A 14,450-nucleotide genomic window follows, 5' to 3' on the forward strand; every position below is an offset into this window, starting at 1 on the left:
TTCAGTTGTGGTGTCTCTACCTCACAATATGCATAACGCTAGCTTTGAACAAGGCAGGCATTCATGCACACCGCGAGGAACCACCGTGGGTTCGAGCTAGTTGAGCACGCTCACGATACTGCAACGCCGTCGCGCCAACTTAACACCGCCTCTGTTGGGCAGGTGGAGAAAGGGGCGACAAAGGGATATGCCCAGGGCACGGAGGGAAGACGTTTATTTTACACTCTAAAAAAAAAGAGAGTCCAAAGGGAGTCGTCGCTGCAATGACTCCCTTAGACTCTACTAAGACTCTCTTTTACGCTCCACGACCCTCTTTAAAACAGGGAGGGGTCACGGGACCCTTGCACTTTGCAATGGGAGTCACGGGTAAACAGCATTTTTAGCATATATTTATTGACTGATTGAATTTCCACAGTGATACTTAGGTTTGTTGATACCGTATTGCAAGATTTAGTGGCGCAGATACAAAAACACGAAAAGTAAGGGCACACAGGTGTGTGTGCCGTGACTTTGTCCGCTTCTGCGCAAACGGTACAAAATTTGATTTTCTAGGACTGTAAAGCATAAAAAATCTAACGCTGTTTATGGAACACACAAGGTTGAAACGCCAAGCTTTCTACGATACAAACGCAAAGTCCACAATGCAAAGTGCTGAGCTAAGCTAATGGGGTGATTATGATTTTTAGAGTGTAATTGGGTCATTTGAATATGCTGCTTCGGTTAGCTCAGTGTTGTCATTGATTTGGACTTTGGCGGATAGGAGTGTGGACTTTTCATTTGTATCGGAGAAAGCTTCGCCTTTTTCATCCTGCTCCTCTTCGTCTTCTTATTATTCTTTTTCAATATGTGCCCTCCAAATTTGTAAAGTTGGCTTTCCTACTTCGCGTTTTATCAACGACACCACAATTTGCCCTCCCATTGTTTAAAGTTGGCTTTCCTGCGCTGAGTTTATCATCATCATCACCACCGTAAGCCCTCCCATTTGATAAAGCTGGCTTTCCTGCAGTGCGTACAGCCGTAAAAGCGCCATGAGTGGGCATAGAGAGGTTCACTTTAACAATATTTTTGAATATGTCGTATCAGAAAGCAATCATATACAATACATACCATACCTGTGGTAGCCAAATTATTTTGTTCTTACAATTGTCGGTAACTATGGGAGAATGGAAATGCTAAAGTGCGCAAAGACTAGCAAATATTTTAACATTGCATAGAAACCACATGTAACAATCATACAATATACTTAATATATACGAATTAAAGTCTTTACTGCAATGCTGTTCAATGTTGATGAAATAAGCAGAAAGTATGATTGACATTGCTTCTGTATATGATTTAAATGGGTTGTCTATTTTTTACGTTAAAAACATTGCCAACTGTGCACCGGATAACGCTCTGCGAATAAGAACACGAATAAAACTATGCTTCGTAATATATATTGCTACGCAACTAAATGGCCTTCTCAGGAACCCTACAAAATAGGCGGGAGAATATCAGGACGTGTGGCGTGTACGTAACTAGCTTTTGCGCCACAATTCTGCTGCTCTACAATTCAGCCTCTCTATGCACGATGTTGCGTGCCTGCTTTCTTGCAAAGCTTCGTTGTCGTGCAACAAAGCCTACTTTACTGCAGATGTTATTCTCATTCGCGTTTTACCAATTAAGCAGTATGTTCACTGCTTCATGTGCCCCTAGTACTTTTGTACATTAAGTACATATCGATGTAAGGCATCGCACTTGCGCGCGTACAGAGCTCTGGGTTCAGATGTCGTGTAAACTTACACCAAGCTGCCCGACCAAAAAGCAGAATTCAAGTGTTAGTCATTCAAATCCTTACTTGTAGTTGCTTTTATTCAATAAAAACTACTTCATATTGCGACAATCTTTTTATTTAAATGATTAATGCATGTTGCTCACAATTATTATATATTTGAACCTGTGTGCGAGCGTCGCCTCTTTTAGTGCGTTTAAAAAAGCCGCCAAGTAGTCACGTGACTGATTTGCGTTCGTTTTATAAAAACTTCTGTACATTACGTAAAACGTACACATATAAAAAGTTCCTGCCAGAAACAGATTTCTTTTGTCTAGCGTGTGCTTTAAAACTCAATAACAAGAATACAAATGCAAATATTTTAGACAACGCGAATCAATAGAATCCACTGCGAGCCAAGTGGAGTAAGCCAGTGAGTGGCGCGAACATGGAGGAATGGCGCGAAGGCAGCGGGGCGAGTTGACGCATTTTTGTCGAATTCGCGTATAAAAACCGCTGCGGGATGGAAACGGCGTGACACCGGTATGAAATTTGCTGTGCGGAATTCATTGCGCACCGCCTGAAATCGTCTACTAGAGTTCTTCAGTTCGGCAAGTCGACGGCGTGCTACGGTTGAATGCGAAGCCGGAACAAAGGCTGTGTCATCGTGTTTTTTCACGTGAGTACTGTCCCTGCTAATAATACCAAGTGAAATAGTTGTCTCGGTTAGCTTTCCGGACACATGCCGAAAAAGTTGCATATGCTGTGCTTGTTTGCTTGCTGCCTGGCGCCTCGTAAGCATTGTGAAATCTCTCCTTCGCCGCCCCCTCCTCCCTATTTGAGACTGTTCTAAGCTATCGCGCTCGCGAGACCGGCTGCCGCCGCCGCGACCGCCCTTCCTCGCGGCTGCTCGCGGTCTGCGGGCCGCGATATGCGTCGTGAAACTGCCGTACTCCCTGTTCTGTGGCCGTACTCGCTCGCCAACGCGCCCCTACAGCGTACGCGTTGACCGTGTGCTGGCGGCGTTGTCGGGAAAAAAAAGTTGGCAAGAGGTGACGACGCAGGAAATGTAGTTAAACAGATGAGAATTTGCAATGTGCAAGGGGGAGAAAATAGTATGCAAATGCAGGACACGGAGAGAGAGTTCGGGCCGCGCGCCAGCGAGCGAGTACGGCAGTTCCACAACGCCTGACGTTGCCAAGCTTCACGAGCTAATGACGAAGCCCGTCTTTGAGTTCACGTAGAGTTCACAGGGGCACAGAATTCAGATACGTGGAAATTGGAGGTGAAAGGCGGACATGTGGCCTCGCAGGGAATTAAGTCTCGGGGTGTGTGTGTGGGGAGGAGGGGTATTTTACAGCGCCTGCGAGGCGCCTGTTCTAACTTGTTCATGCCGTCCGTATTCTTCAGCACACCCTCCTTTTGCCCTCGTCCATTAGCCCACGTCAAGCTTGTCTCTAGCTCTACTGTTGTGTTCGCTGTCAAACGGCTGCTTTTTGCACCGTCGGTCGCAGAAAACCACTTGACTGTTGGGCGGAGCGGTACAATTCTGTAATACACGGCGCTAGTTTGCAATGACAGGCTATTCAAAAGTGTGTCAAGTGTTCCCTTTTTATTCTGTAGTTTTCTTCTTTGACGTTTCGTGAAATGCCTTTGGTGCAGCGTCATTTTTAACACTGGTCTGCCCATATAGGCAAACTTGTTGGGACCGTTTAGTGTCCTTTTTATGGGGAAAAGCCATTATGAATGACATATTGGCATGTATTGTCACGTTCGCGCGATATTTGCAGGTAAAGAAAATAGGCACCAATGCAAAATGAATCCTTTAATATAGGCATCAAAAGAAGCCTGGAGCATGCTAAATATTCTTTTGAAGGTAGGTTGTGCTTTTTATGATCACATAGACGGACACAAGAAAACTACGTACAATTTCACGAGTAGACGGCGCCATCTTCTCGTGAAAGCAGACGTTTTTCTTGTGCCCGTCTCTGTGATCGTAACAAGAGCAATTTTCCTTCAAAAGCTTACACCAATTAGCCCGACATAAAGCTGTGCAAAATATTACATGTCCTGATCACACACTCAGAGTGTACTTTCTGTATTTAGTGAGTCGCCTGTTTGCATCATTATTGTCTGCCAGACATGTTGTCACTTGGGCATTACTCCAGCGTGCAGACCAGTGTTGCACAAGTAGACATGCTTCAGCGCTCTTCCTGTCACCCTCATCTTTTGCGCAGTCTTTCAACTAGCCAGCAACCGAGTCTTCATCTTCCCTCTCGTTATATTTTGTATGTACTGTATTTCAGAGCCATAAACACATCAGCTTGTCTACATTAATTAAGGAGGAGGTGCTCAAGCAAGGAACAAGGTTCGGGTGGAGGCCGATCGCGGAACCAGAGGACTCTGAAGCTGGTGAGCTAACCAGGACTGGAGATGGGCCTGCGGATTCTGTGTACCAGAGGTTCCAGACGAGCGAGTTGGCTTGCAGACAACCGGGCTCGGTTCTACACCTGGCCGCAGTTGGTGGCCACGGCCCAGGATGGATCACCACACCTGCCACGCAGGGCGTGGTGCTGCCTGTGCTGCTTTGTCCGAGCAGTACATGCATTCGGGGGCCAATGCTCTGCTGCAACCTGGACCAACGATGACCCGCGGCACACATCGCTGAATGGGGCTTCTTGTGTTGGTGAGAGCATTTCCGTTTTTCTCTTCGCTTGAACTAGATTTCGGGGGCTGCACGTTGACCCTTGTGTCCTTGTTTGGTGCTAAGTTTCCCTTTCACCGTTCGCCATTGTAACTCATTCTGTTCCCTTTCTCCCGAGTTCCGTGTGAACGTGTCACACTCCTGCAAGGCCAAGAGAATCTTCGCATCAACAATTAATTTTTCCCGAAAGGTTAGAGTGTCAAGCACCACACACTTGGCTGTTTGGCATGGAAAGACCCAGCATTTGAAACATGTCATAACAGCAGGTAAAATCTTGCAGGGCTGCAGATTTTCATCGACATGGCTGTGTGAGGTTATGCGGGTTTGTAGTAGGTTTCAGGGGATATAAAATTTGCTTGTGCCTGCTTTGGACGCCCTTAAGACTTCGAATTGCTTGTGCGGTTGACGTCTGTGTAAAATTGTCATTTGTTGCAACTGCTCCTGCCCTTACTTTTTGCCTTCACCTTTGGCTCTATCAGGTATGGCTGCTCTTAATCCTCAAGTCCTGTGGATGTCCATGCTCACGGGGTACTTTGCCTTTTTGGAGGTTTGTATTACACTTGTCTCTATCTTAGTTCTTTCAGTTCAGCTCGTAACCACCATTTGCTCTCCTAGAGATCGCATAAATATTGTTGATTTCAAATTAATTCCAAATAACGGTTAGCTACTGTTATTGCACGAAGGCATCTTTGGATGTTAAAATGCTGTGAAAATTGTTAAAAATTGAACCTTGGTGTCACTTCTTTTTTATTCCCAGAGAGGTTGTGTCAGTTTTGTGCTTTTTGTTTGCGCACCAAAGGCTTCACATAAAAAAACCAAAGCTTCATAATACTAATGGGTCATTCCACGCGAAACGTTCTGGCCCAAAAATTGGCCACCGCCAATTCCGTTGAGAAAAGCAGGTGAAGAAATCCTGAAATACTATGAATACGTCGAAACCTTCATACAACAGCTGTAGAAACCCTAACCAGGATTTGAATATTCAGACAGATTTGATCAGTGGACAAAGCTTCCTCAAGCCAGTATTACACTAAAATAATGCCGAGCACGGCAAACACTAGTTCGGAAAAGTTTTTTTTCCACCCTCCGGTTTTGTGAGCAATGTAACCAACATAAATGAAAACATGCAAACCAGTTATTCTCGATAGCACAAAGGCAAAGGAGACTGGGAGAGGGTAAAATAGGGGACAGAAGAAAAGGAGGGCTGGTCAGCCTTAAGAGCAGAAATTGACAAAGGGAGCAATAGAAGAATGGAAACTTGAAGGGAACAGTGCAACAACGCCTTCCCGGAGGGCTCAAATTGGTGCGAGGGGCCAAATATGGCCTACCGTCGAAACAAAATCTAAGTAAAATTATCAGGCTAGATAGAAGTTGTTCCAGACGGAGTTCACTATGTGCGGTGCGGCTTCTGTCTTCACTTGCGGCAACTTTTGCTATGTATATTGCACATCTGATATGTTTAATCATTTTTGTGGGCCACAACACAGGAAGAAGCAGTTTTCCTCCCTTCATTGACCAGGGCAGTAGTCTGATGTGAAGTGAAGTTTAGAAGCGAACACATGCCCAGAAAATGCTAGGAAAACACCTAAGAAGACGTGGTGGAGAAGCGCCACTCTAATGTAGCAGGGCCGGCAGAAGACTCTTGTCTGTCGACATTTTTTAGTGCTAGCCCATATTGCGTCTCTCATGCCAAAGCCTCAGTGAGAAATTTGAAAATATTCTGTGTTGCTTGCGTATTTCTGACTAATGTATTTCCGGCTTGGAAGGGAGCCGAGTGAGTACTGAAAAGCTAGTTCTTTCAAACTAAACAAAGCTGTATTCAGTCTTTATGGACCCTTTACTGCATGTGTTATTGCTTGCTTGCTGCAGAAACAGTGCTGACGTTGTCATCTGTGTGTTTACAGCAATTCCGCGTTTTTCACAAACTTGTAATCCAGTTCCACTTCTAATACTGCTAAATGAAAGTAGTGCGGAAGTAGAGACCCTGATAATAAAGCAATTGTTAATACACCGTGAAAATATGAGGAACGTAGCAATTACCACATTGCATTTGTTAAGCTGGAGCCCTGTGGATATTTTTCCTTATGGCCTCCTCTATACTATTTTGTTGGTCCCCCACATCTTATTAATTTCCATGTCAGTGATATGTATTTTTTTTTATCATTAGATGCAAGAGGGGTGGATACACTGTCCTGCGGCCTGTTTTGCTGAATGAAAGTGGTGTCGAAGCCTTCAGAGAAGCACTGGTAAGTACAGCAGTAATTACTTTTAATGAAATCACTTCGCAGGAGCTTTGGAAAAACTGAGTGTTGCTTCTTTGTGTGGTTTTAGAATTTTTAGAAAAACGGTTGTGTCAGCGAAATTGCTTAAATTTCTTGGAATCGTTCCCAGTCTTCAAAAATCATCTATCGATTTCTCTATAATCTCGCTCCGAATAATCTTAAAAAAAAAAAACCCGAAGAAGCAGACAAAAAAAGGCATATTGTGAGCTACTAGCTACCAACCTTCAAAACAACTACCTGGTCTGATAACCACGCCACCACTGTGACACCGTGACACACCTCCTAAATTTCCCATAGGGACCCTGGCATCAATGAATATCTTGATGTGTGGGTGGGTTTTGTATTTTTCAGCTATTTTGGCAGTGATAACGCTCGTTTCTCACGAAATGGTCTTCCAGATCGGCCTAGTCATGCTAATACTACAAGCAATTAGGTTAAAGCTCCCATATTCAACTCATAAAAAGCTCTCACACAGTTGCAATTTCAACAACTTCAGCCAACATAGTCATGAATAAAATGAGCCACTAGAAAAACAGTTGTCTTTAGTAACAGTTTTCTAAGAAAAATAGCTTGGTTGAATTTGTCTCATGACAGCTGATTAAAGCTAGAGTTTAAAGGTAATTCTTTTTCTGTGAATGAAGCGATGCTTCCTACTACTAAAACCTGTCCCGAACATCAAAACGCTCGAGACGGCCCGAAAATCCAGAAGCTGCCGTATGCATTGCGATGCTCGCTAAGTACAGTACTTCTGGCGTTGACGCTGATATCTGCTAAGAATAGACTTTGGAATATGGCACGCAGACAGGGCGGTAACTTTCTTTTTATCGCAGAAAGTCTACCAATTTTTGGGGTCTAACAAAACATTTTTGTGTAAACATATTGATTAGGCACATTCTGCATCAGCTCAAAATGCAGATTATTCGATGCCCTTTCCAACAAGAGCAGATTCGCAAATTAACAAAATCAGTTTTTGGCCAAACGTTGCAAATATGGATAAGTTGTGTATATCAGTTCGCAAATAGTTTAAAAAGTTTGGAGTATAATTTTTGCCAAACATAAAAAACACATCTTGGAAAAAAGTTTAGTTGTCCAGTACAATTTGTCAGATATGAAAAACATGTTACCATGTGTGGTGCCCTCGTTCTGCAGTGAAGCCCTGCCTCTGTTTCAAAATATGCAATTTCGGATAGTTTACTGAAAAAAATCGGGTGGATTGGCATTATTAGAGGCACTATTTGTCCCCACATGATGTAGAAACATCTTGTCAATGGTTGACATCGCATTAATGGTAAGGTAAAAATTCGGGATAGGACAAAAACTGCTTGGGGCTGAAAACAAAACTCGTTCACTGTCAGTTTACTATCATGCACCTGTTGAAGCTTTCACTTGCTGGTTGTTATAATCTTCTGGCTCACTTTTCTAACCCTGCTTTCAGGAATGAGGTGCGATGCACTGGAGCAGTGCCCAGCTAGCTATCCCCGAGTAACTGTTGCGTGACAAATGAAAAAGGCGTTCAGCTCTATGAGCCTCCTGCATTGCACCTTCACCTAACATTTTAGAAAACAAACAATACCAAACTTGTGGCAGACTGTCAGAATATGTAGTTCTACTGAGGAGCAACTCTAGACCTCCGAAAATATCCTCGTACAGAATCAAAACTGAAGCCAATTTTAAGCTCTCTCCTTGTCTTAACTGATGTCCGATGACTTGAGGTTATCAATTGACTTTCAACTGGAACTCTTATTGCACAAGTAAGGCATGGGTGAAGTGAAATCACAAACGGCATGCTTTTTTTTGAGGAAAGTAGTGGGCAACGAAGGCATTAAGGCAAATCGGGTTGAAGTTCTCTGTCTAGTAGTGCCAAATATAAATTGCGCAATGCAGAAATGAAACAAATGACAGGAAAAGGGCTGAAAAGGCTAAGTGCACTTGTCAGACATGCGGAGACATCCACGAATACTTTGACTGAAAAAAAGCTACCCGTCCTCTAAACCAAAGCTCACTAGTGCATACCTGGTGTCATTTTCTGGTAGTTCTCACCTTTAAACGCAGTCGGATTGCAAAGCTGACGACATCATTTGATACTTGACTTCTGTGAGCCATTTTATCAAAAAATCTAATGGTAATGCTGCGTAACCACAAGTGACATCCTTTTTTGTACAGCGCAGCAGCCATGGCACCTATCGAAACAACACATGCTGCTCAACCCTCAAAAACACCGTCAGAAATTTCAGTGTAGCCAGAGCAGGAAAATTAGAACTGATTCTAAAACTGCAGTGCCTAGACTAACCAGTGGGATGCGTTAGTTGCAAGAGAAATGACAACATGGATATCAGGAATATACAGCATTGATGATCGGTGATCGGTGCTTTATATTGCCGATTTTGTGATGTTGTAGTTGTTTCTCATGTACCACGGTGGTTAGTCTAGACACTACACGTTTAGGCAACCTTGAGATTTTCGGCAGTTTTTTGCAAGGTGAGGTGTGTATGTTTTCTCAGAAGGGAGCGTTGCTGCTGCGCTTGATAAAAAAGCATGCGACTCGTGGTCATGCTGCATTACCGTGGAATTTTCTTGACCAAAAGTCTTCCAGCAAGCCAAATACCAAATCATTTTGCCAGTTTTGCAATCCGATGGCAGTGACAGATGATAATTACCTGGAAATGACACCAGCTTTCCACTACTGAGCTTTGGTTCAAAGAAAGGGTCGTTTTATTTTGTGAAAGCTTATTTCTGAAGGTTCCCCGCATGTGTATCAAGTAGACCTGGCATTTTGAGCCACTTTCCAGCAGTTTTCATTCTGATTGATTGATTGTAGGGTTTAACGCGCCTGATTGATTGATTGTAGGGTTTAACGCGCCGACGCAACGCAGGCGATGAGGCGCGCCGTAGTGGAGGGCTCCGGATTAATTTTGACCACCTTGGGGATCTTTAACGTGCGCCGAAATCTCGTACACACGGGCGTTTTTGCTTTTCGCCTCCATCAGAAAAGCGGCCGCCGTGGCCGCGAATCGAGCAGTTTTCATTCTGTTTGTGTGTTGCAAACCTAATATTTCGTGCTACTACGCAGTTACCCAACTTCAAGCCGATTTGCCATAGCACCCCCGTCGCCCTCTACTATTCCTCGAAAAAAGAATGCCTTTTGTGATATCGCTTCACTCATGCCCTACTTTTGCGATAACAGCTCCAGCTGAAACTAAAAAAATAACACCAAGTCATCGGATATCAGCTCAGACAAGTAGAGATTTCCAATCAGCCTTGAACACTGCCAGCTGTTCACTGGCCAGTTTTGTTAGTACGAGGCTATTTTTGGAGGTCTAGTGTTGCTTCTTACTGCGACTGTCTATTCTGGCAGTCTCCAAAAGGTTTGATATGGTGCCTTTTTGAAAATGTTAGGCAGCACTCTTTTCGCCGTGCGAAAGCTTGCTGGGCACAATTCTGGTGCATCGCAAGTTATTCCTGCAAGCAGGGCTACCATAGCGAGTCAGAAGATGACAATAAACCGCAAGTGGAAGTTCTGGTAGATAAGTGATGATCAGAATGTCAACAAAAATGCACCACTGAGATTGGTTTTAAATTCCAAGTGGATTTTTTGGCATCTCTTGCTTGCCGTGAATCTGGTGCTTGCTGTAGTCCTTAATAAGATGTTTTTACATCACGTGGGGACTAAGTTGGGCCCCTAATAATATCAAACCATTTCAGAGAACCATCCAAAATTGTGTATTTTGGAATGAATGTTCGGCTTCACCACGAGACGCGGGCACCATGCGTGCAAGCACCACGTGGGGACCACGGGGACAAATTAATTTTCACTAGTGAATTTTTTCTTGGACAGGATTTTTTAATGTAAACCTTCAAAATGCGTATTCTAAATTTTTTCCACTATTAGTGGTTTGTTATACACAACTTCTTTTTTTTTCATTTTTCTTTACGGTGACAAAATTTTGATTTGGGTTTTTCTTTTTTTTTTTGCGATCATTGTTTATGCAAACATTACACAACTGGTGCTAGCAAGGGCGTTGAATCATCCGCATTTTTGCCACTGCACTATGTGCCTAAACAGCACATTTAGCAAAAAGAAATGTTTTCTTAGAGCCCTAAAAACTGGTCAATTTTCTGCGGTAACAAATGAGTTGAAATCAACGCTGGTGTCAGCTTTACTGCATGACTCTGAATTTGTGCAGAGAAGCCCCTCTAGTGCATGAGAAGTTCGAGAACAAAAAATTGGACATCCAAAGTCAATAAATTGGGATAGGGAAACTAATTATTGTGGCATGTCCCATCAAGGCTGTAGTGTCAGCTTTACTGCATCGCTCACAACTCGTGCAGAAAAGCCCATCCAGGGAATTAGAAACTTTGGAACAAGTTTTGTGCCAAATTTAATTATATGAGAAGTTAAAAAATCAGGGTACAGAAACTAAACGCGTTGACAATAATTCAAATAGACAAGTGGTTTAAAATTTTTTCTTGTGGCCACTAAAAACATGAAGAAACCGAGGCACGTAACAAGGCAGTGGTGCCCTTTGTACTGACAACTTAGGTTTCTTTTCCATCAGTAATAAGTGTGATCTAGATAACTACAACTGTAAGCATTATTTAGTGCTTCATGCTTTCACTTAAGCTAAAAACTGTTGAAGGAAAAAACGAAACGGGGTGCAGGCATTGCATGCAGAGTAGAAAATATAGTCAGCGTATTGAATAACATTAAAAAGCGTCAAAGTTAATCAGTGAAGCGTAGATAGAAGGTTCAGGCAAATTGCTATCAAGCCTAAAAGCAAAAGAAAAGCGCAACAAGCAGCACACCCAGCGGTTTTTGCCCAGGGAATGGGGGGAATCTATGATGTGTCGTTCCCATCTGGAAAGTCGATGTATCCAATTTGTCCCTTGGCGTTTTGCATGTACCCACTCATTGCGAATCATGCAAGTACAAGCCTTTCTTGGGCCAAGTTTGACTTCTGCAAAGAAGCTAAAGCACTGATTTAAGAGCTTTTAGATGTTTATTACATAAAAAACAGGAGCACAGTGAACCTGTATTGCAATGAGCTTGAATATTTAGAAACTTCACTATGATTCCTTTGTTACCATTGTGCGGCCCACTATTAAAGGGTGTCATTTTAGACGATGCACTCAATAAACTTAGTTGCAAGCAAGTGCTTGTCCTATCATCTTCTTTGTCATGTGCTATGGACTCGACTTTTTAAGAACTATGTACCAACTTGCCTCATGCTTTTTACTGAACAGTTTGAGTTAGACTTTGTACCCCTCCAGTGTTTTGCAGCAGGTGTCTCAGTTCACTTACTGCTTTGTTACTCGTGCTGCCTTTAAGCTTTACATAGATATTTTCATACCATCAAAAGGGAGGAGTAGCAGCCTTTTGCACTCATAAATTCTTAGTCTCCCTCCCTGGAGCTTTCAGATCCTCTTTATGGATGCAATAATTTTTGAAGCCTTTGCATTTCTGGGGTGTCCATATGTGACTTCATACATTATACATATGTTCCCTCATACAAAACATTTCATAACAAAAGCCAAATGGTGAAGCAAGGAAATGTAATGGCAAGAGGTGTGCTCCTCGCCCTCTCTTTTGTCAGGCACTGGGCAGTTAGCCTGTTGTTGATGATTTTACTGTGCTGGCTACAATTTCATTTTGCTTTTGTCTTATCGTTCAATTTCTTTTCATTGATATTTCTGGCAGGTCCGAGACAAGGCCTGGTCCGAGACGCCAGGACCCGAGGACACCTTGCAACGCTTGTGCACGGCTTGTGAAGATTTCTGGATTGACTTCATGGACTTGTGTAAGAAGTCTGCCTTAGAAAAACAGCAACAAGGAAAGAAGCCTTTAAAAATTATTGCAATTTATTTCCACACCAGTTTAACCTTGCGCCAGCAGGTATGCAAAGCTGGTTAACACAAAACTTGTTTTTGTGATTTAATATCATGCCTGTTAGTCTAGCAAACCTGCGTTGTAACAAGCCATAGCAAGCAGTAAAACATGCTTAGCGTATCTGTATTTTTACGCTATTTGCTGGTTATTTTGTGGTTTAAAACAGCTGTGATACCCTAAGCTGGCTTTTCATTCAAATGTGTATCACTTTCGTCTTTAATAAAATATTTTCAAATACTTTTGGTTTGTTTTGCTATACTTGTATGAAACTGCTCATGAAGCTGCATGCATGTGGGCTAAAATTGCACTTGCACGTATACTGCAATGATTCCACCAGCAGTATTACTGACCATCTCTGGGAAGGTCACCCATACACTTCCACGACTCTGTCGCCATAAGCATCACGGGACTCTTTAAAAGGGGGCGTCCTCAAAACTCTTGTTACAGGGTCGCGATGATCATCAGGCAGGGGTCCCGTGACTCTCTTTTTTCTTTCGTGGCAGTCAGTGCTGACTCTAAGGAGGTAGTCACCCATATTCTACTGTGACTACTGCGACGGGGTCCGTGTGACCCCCTTTCAATAAGAGTACCGTGACTCTGCGAAAGGGGTCGATGAAGAGTCAAATCTGTGGCAAGTAAATACCCCCCAAAGAGGGTCACAGGGACTCCTTTTTTTCTTAGTGTGTATACTAACATTCTAGTCACATATTTTACAGTCCCAATTACACAATTTACAGTACACGTACGTACTTCCCGTTAGGTGAAAGGGGCGATGGGGCGCCACGCGCAAGTGCGCACGTTTCGTCGGCGCAGAGCCAGTGGGCTCTTCTGTCAGGGCAAATTCCGGGGTGCGCGCACGTTGTGCGCGCGCGCATCGCCGTGCTGGCCAGATCGGCTCGCAGCAGCGAGGGAGACGGGGCCCATTCGCTCACAGGCGCGTACTGCACGGCGTGATCGTCGAGTGGTAGGTACGGCCTTACTATATGCAAGCGTAGAGGCGACAGGAGCAGCCTTAGGCACGGGCCGCAGCCGGAAGGGCTTGTGGGCTTTCGCCGGCGCAACAGAGTTGCCGCCGGCTGGTAAAGAAAGCGTCACATACCTTCGGCCAACGCCTTCGGCGTCCTGGAAGCGTCTCCCCGAACGGACCCCCGCGCAGGGCGCGCGTTCGCGTCCCCGGCGAGAGTCGGGTTCGGGCATCGTTCAAACGGACCAATGAGGTGAGGTTAGCTCCGCTACCAGGGCGGAGCGCCCGCTGCGTGACAGTGTTTTATCGCCGCAACGGTCTCTGCAGGCTTCACCTCACGCAAGAGTTTGAGAGACGGCTCGGCTCTACACAGAGGCGCCAAGACGAGCCGGAATTTCGGAGGAGAGAGGGGAAAAGCGCCGCGTGATGGCACAAACCCAGTGATCGCGCAATGGCCTGGGCGTCAGGATCCCCACGCAGTTCTTGGCCAGATCATTCAGGTCCTCAAATCTTCACAGCGTCCATGTTTCATCTTTCCGCTCAAAAACCTTGCCTCCGCTCGTCCAGACAAACTTCCTTGCATAGCACTTCTTCCTTGAGGGTAATAGCGGCACCAAGCAGCTGTTTGTTAGTCCGAGTAAGATTGATTCGATTGATTGTAGGGTTTAACACGCCGACGCAACGCGGGTGATAAGGCGCGCCGTAATGGTGTGCTCCGGATTCATTTTGTCCACCTGGGGATCTTCAACGTGCAGCGAAATCTCGTATACACGCTCGTTTTTGCTTTTCGCCTCCAACAGAAAAGCGGCCGCCGCGACCGGGAATTGAACCCGCGTCCTCGTGCTCAGCAAGTCCTAGTAAGATGT

General features: G+C 44.4%; 1 protein-coding gene across 2 annotated transcripts; it reads left to right on the forward strand.

Annotated features, from left to right (window-relative positions):
- The first annotated feature begins 505 nt into the window (after positions 1 to 505).
- LOC144151467 (uncharacterized) lies at positions 506 to 12,728 on the forward strand. 2 transcript variants are annotated; one of them, XM_077682522.1, is made up of 6 exons: positions 506 to 2,429; positions 4,093 to 4,162; positions 4,239 to 4,436; positions 4,934 to 5,001; positions 6,622 to 6,700; positions 12,432 to 12,728. In XM_077682522.1, the coding sequence occupies exons 1-5, from the start codon at positions 2,388 to 2,390 to the stop codon at positions 6,667 to 6,669; spliced, it is 426 nt and encodes a 141-aa protein (XP_077538648.1). In that variant the 5' UTR covers positions 506 to 2,387; the 3' UTR covers positions 6,670 to 6,700; positions 12,432 to 12,728. The 2 variants fall into 2 exon arrangements, with proteins under 2 accessions (XP_077538648.1, XP_077538647.1); XM_077682521.1 differs by having other exon boundaries at positions 512 to 2,429; positions 4,057 to 4,162; positions 12,432 to 12,727.
- Positions 12,729 to 14,450: the final 1,722 nt, after the last annotated feature.

This window comes from Haemaphysalis longicornis, unplaced genomic scaffold, assembly GCF_048455015.1.
Source record: "Haemaphysalis longicornis isolate Haplotype H1 unplaced genomic scaffold, Haemaphysalis longicornis Haplotype H1 scaffold_9, whole genome shotgun sequence".
Classification (NCBI taxonomy): Eukaryota; Metazoa; Arthropoda; class Arachnida; order Ixodida; family Ixodidae; genus Haemaphysalis; species Haemaphysalis longicornis.

Coding starts and splice junctions, on each gene's coding strand:
- LOC144151467 (XM_077682521.1), top strand. CDS start 2,388: ATGCGAAGCCGGAACAAAGGCTGTGTCATCGTGTTTTTTCAC. Junction 4,437..4,933: donor GAATGGGGCTTCTTGTGTTG/GTGAGAGCATTT, acceptor TGGCTCTATCAG/GTATGGCTGCTCTTAATCCT. Junction 5,002..6,621: donor GGTACTTTGCCTTTTTGGAG/GTTTGTATTACA, acceptor TTTTATCATTAG/ATGCAAGAGGGGTGGATACA.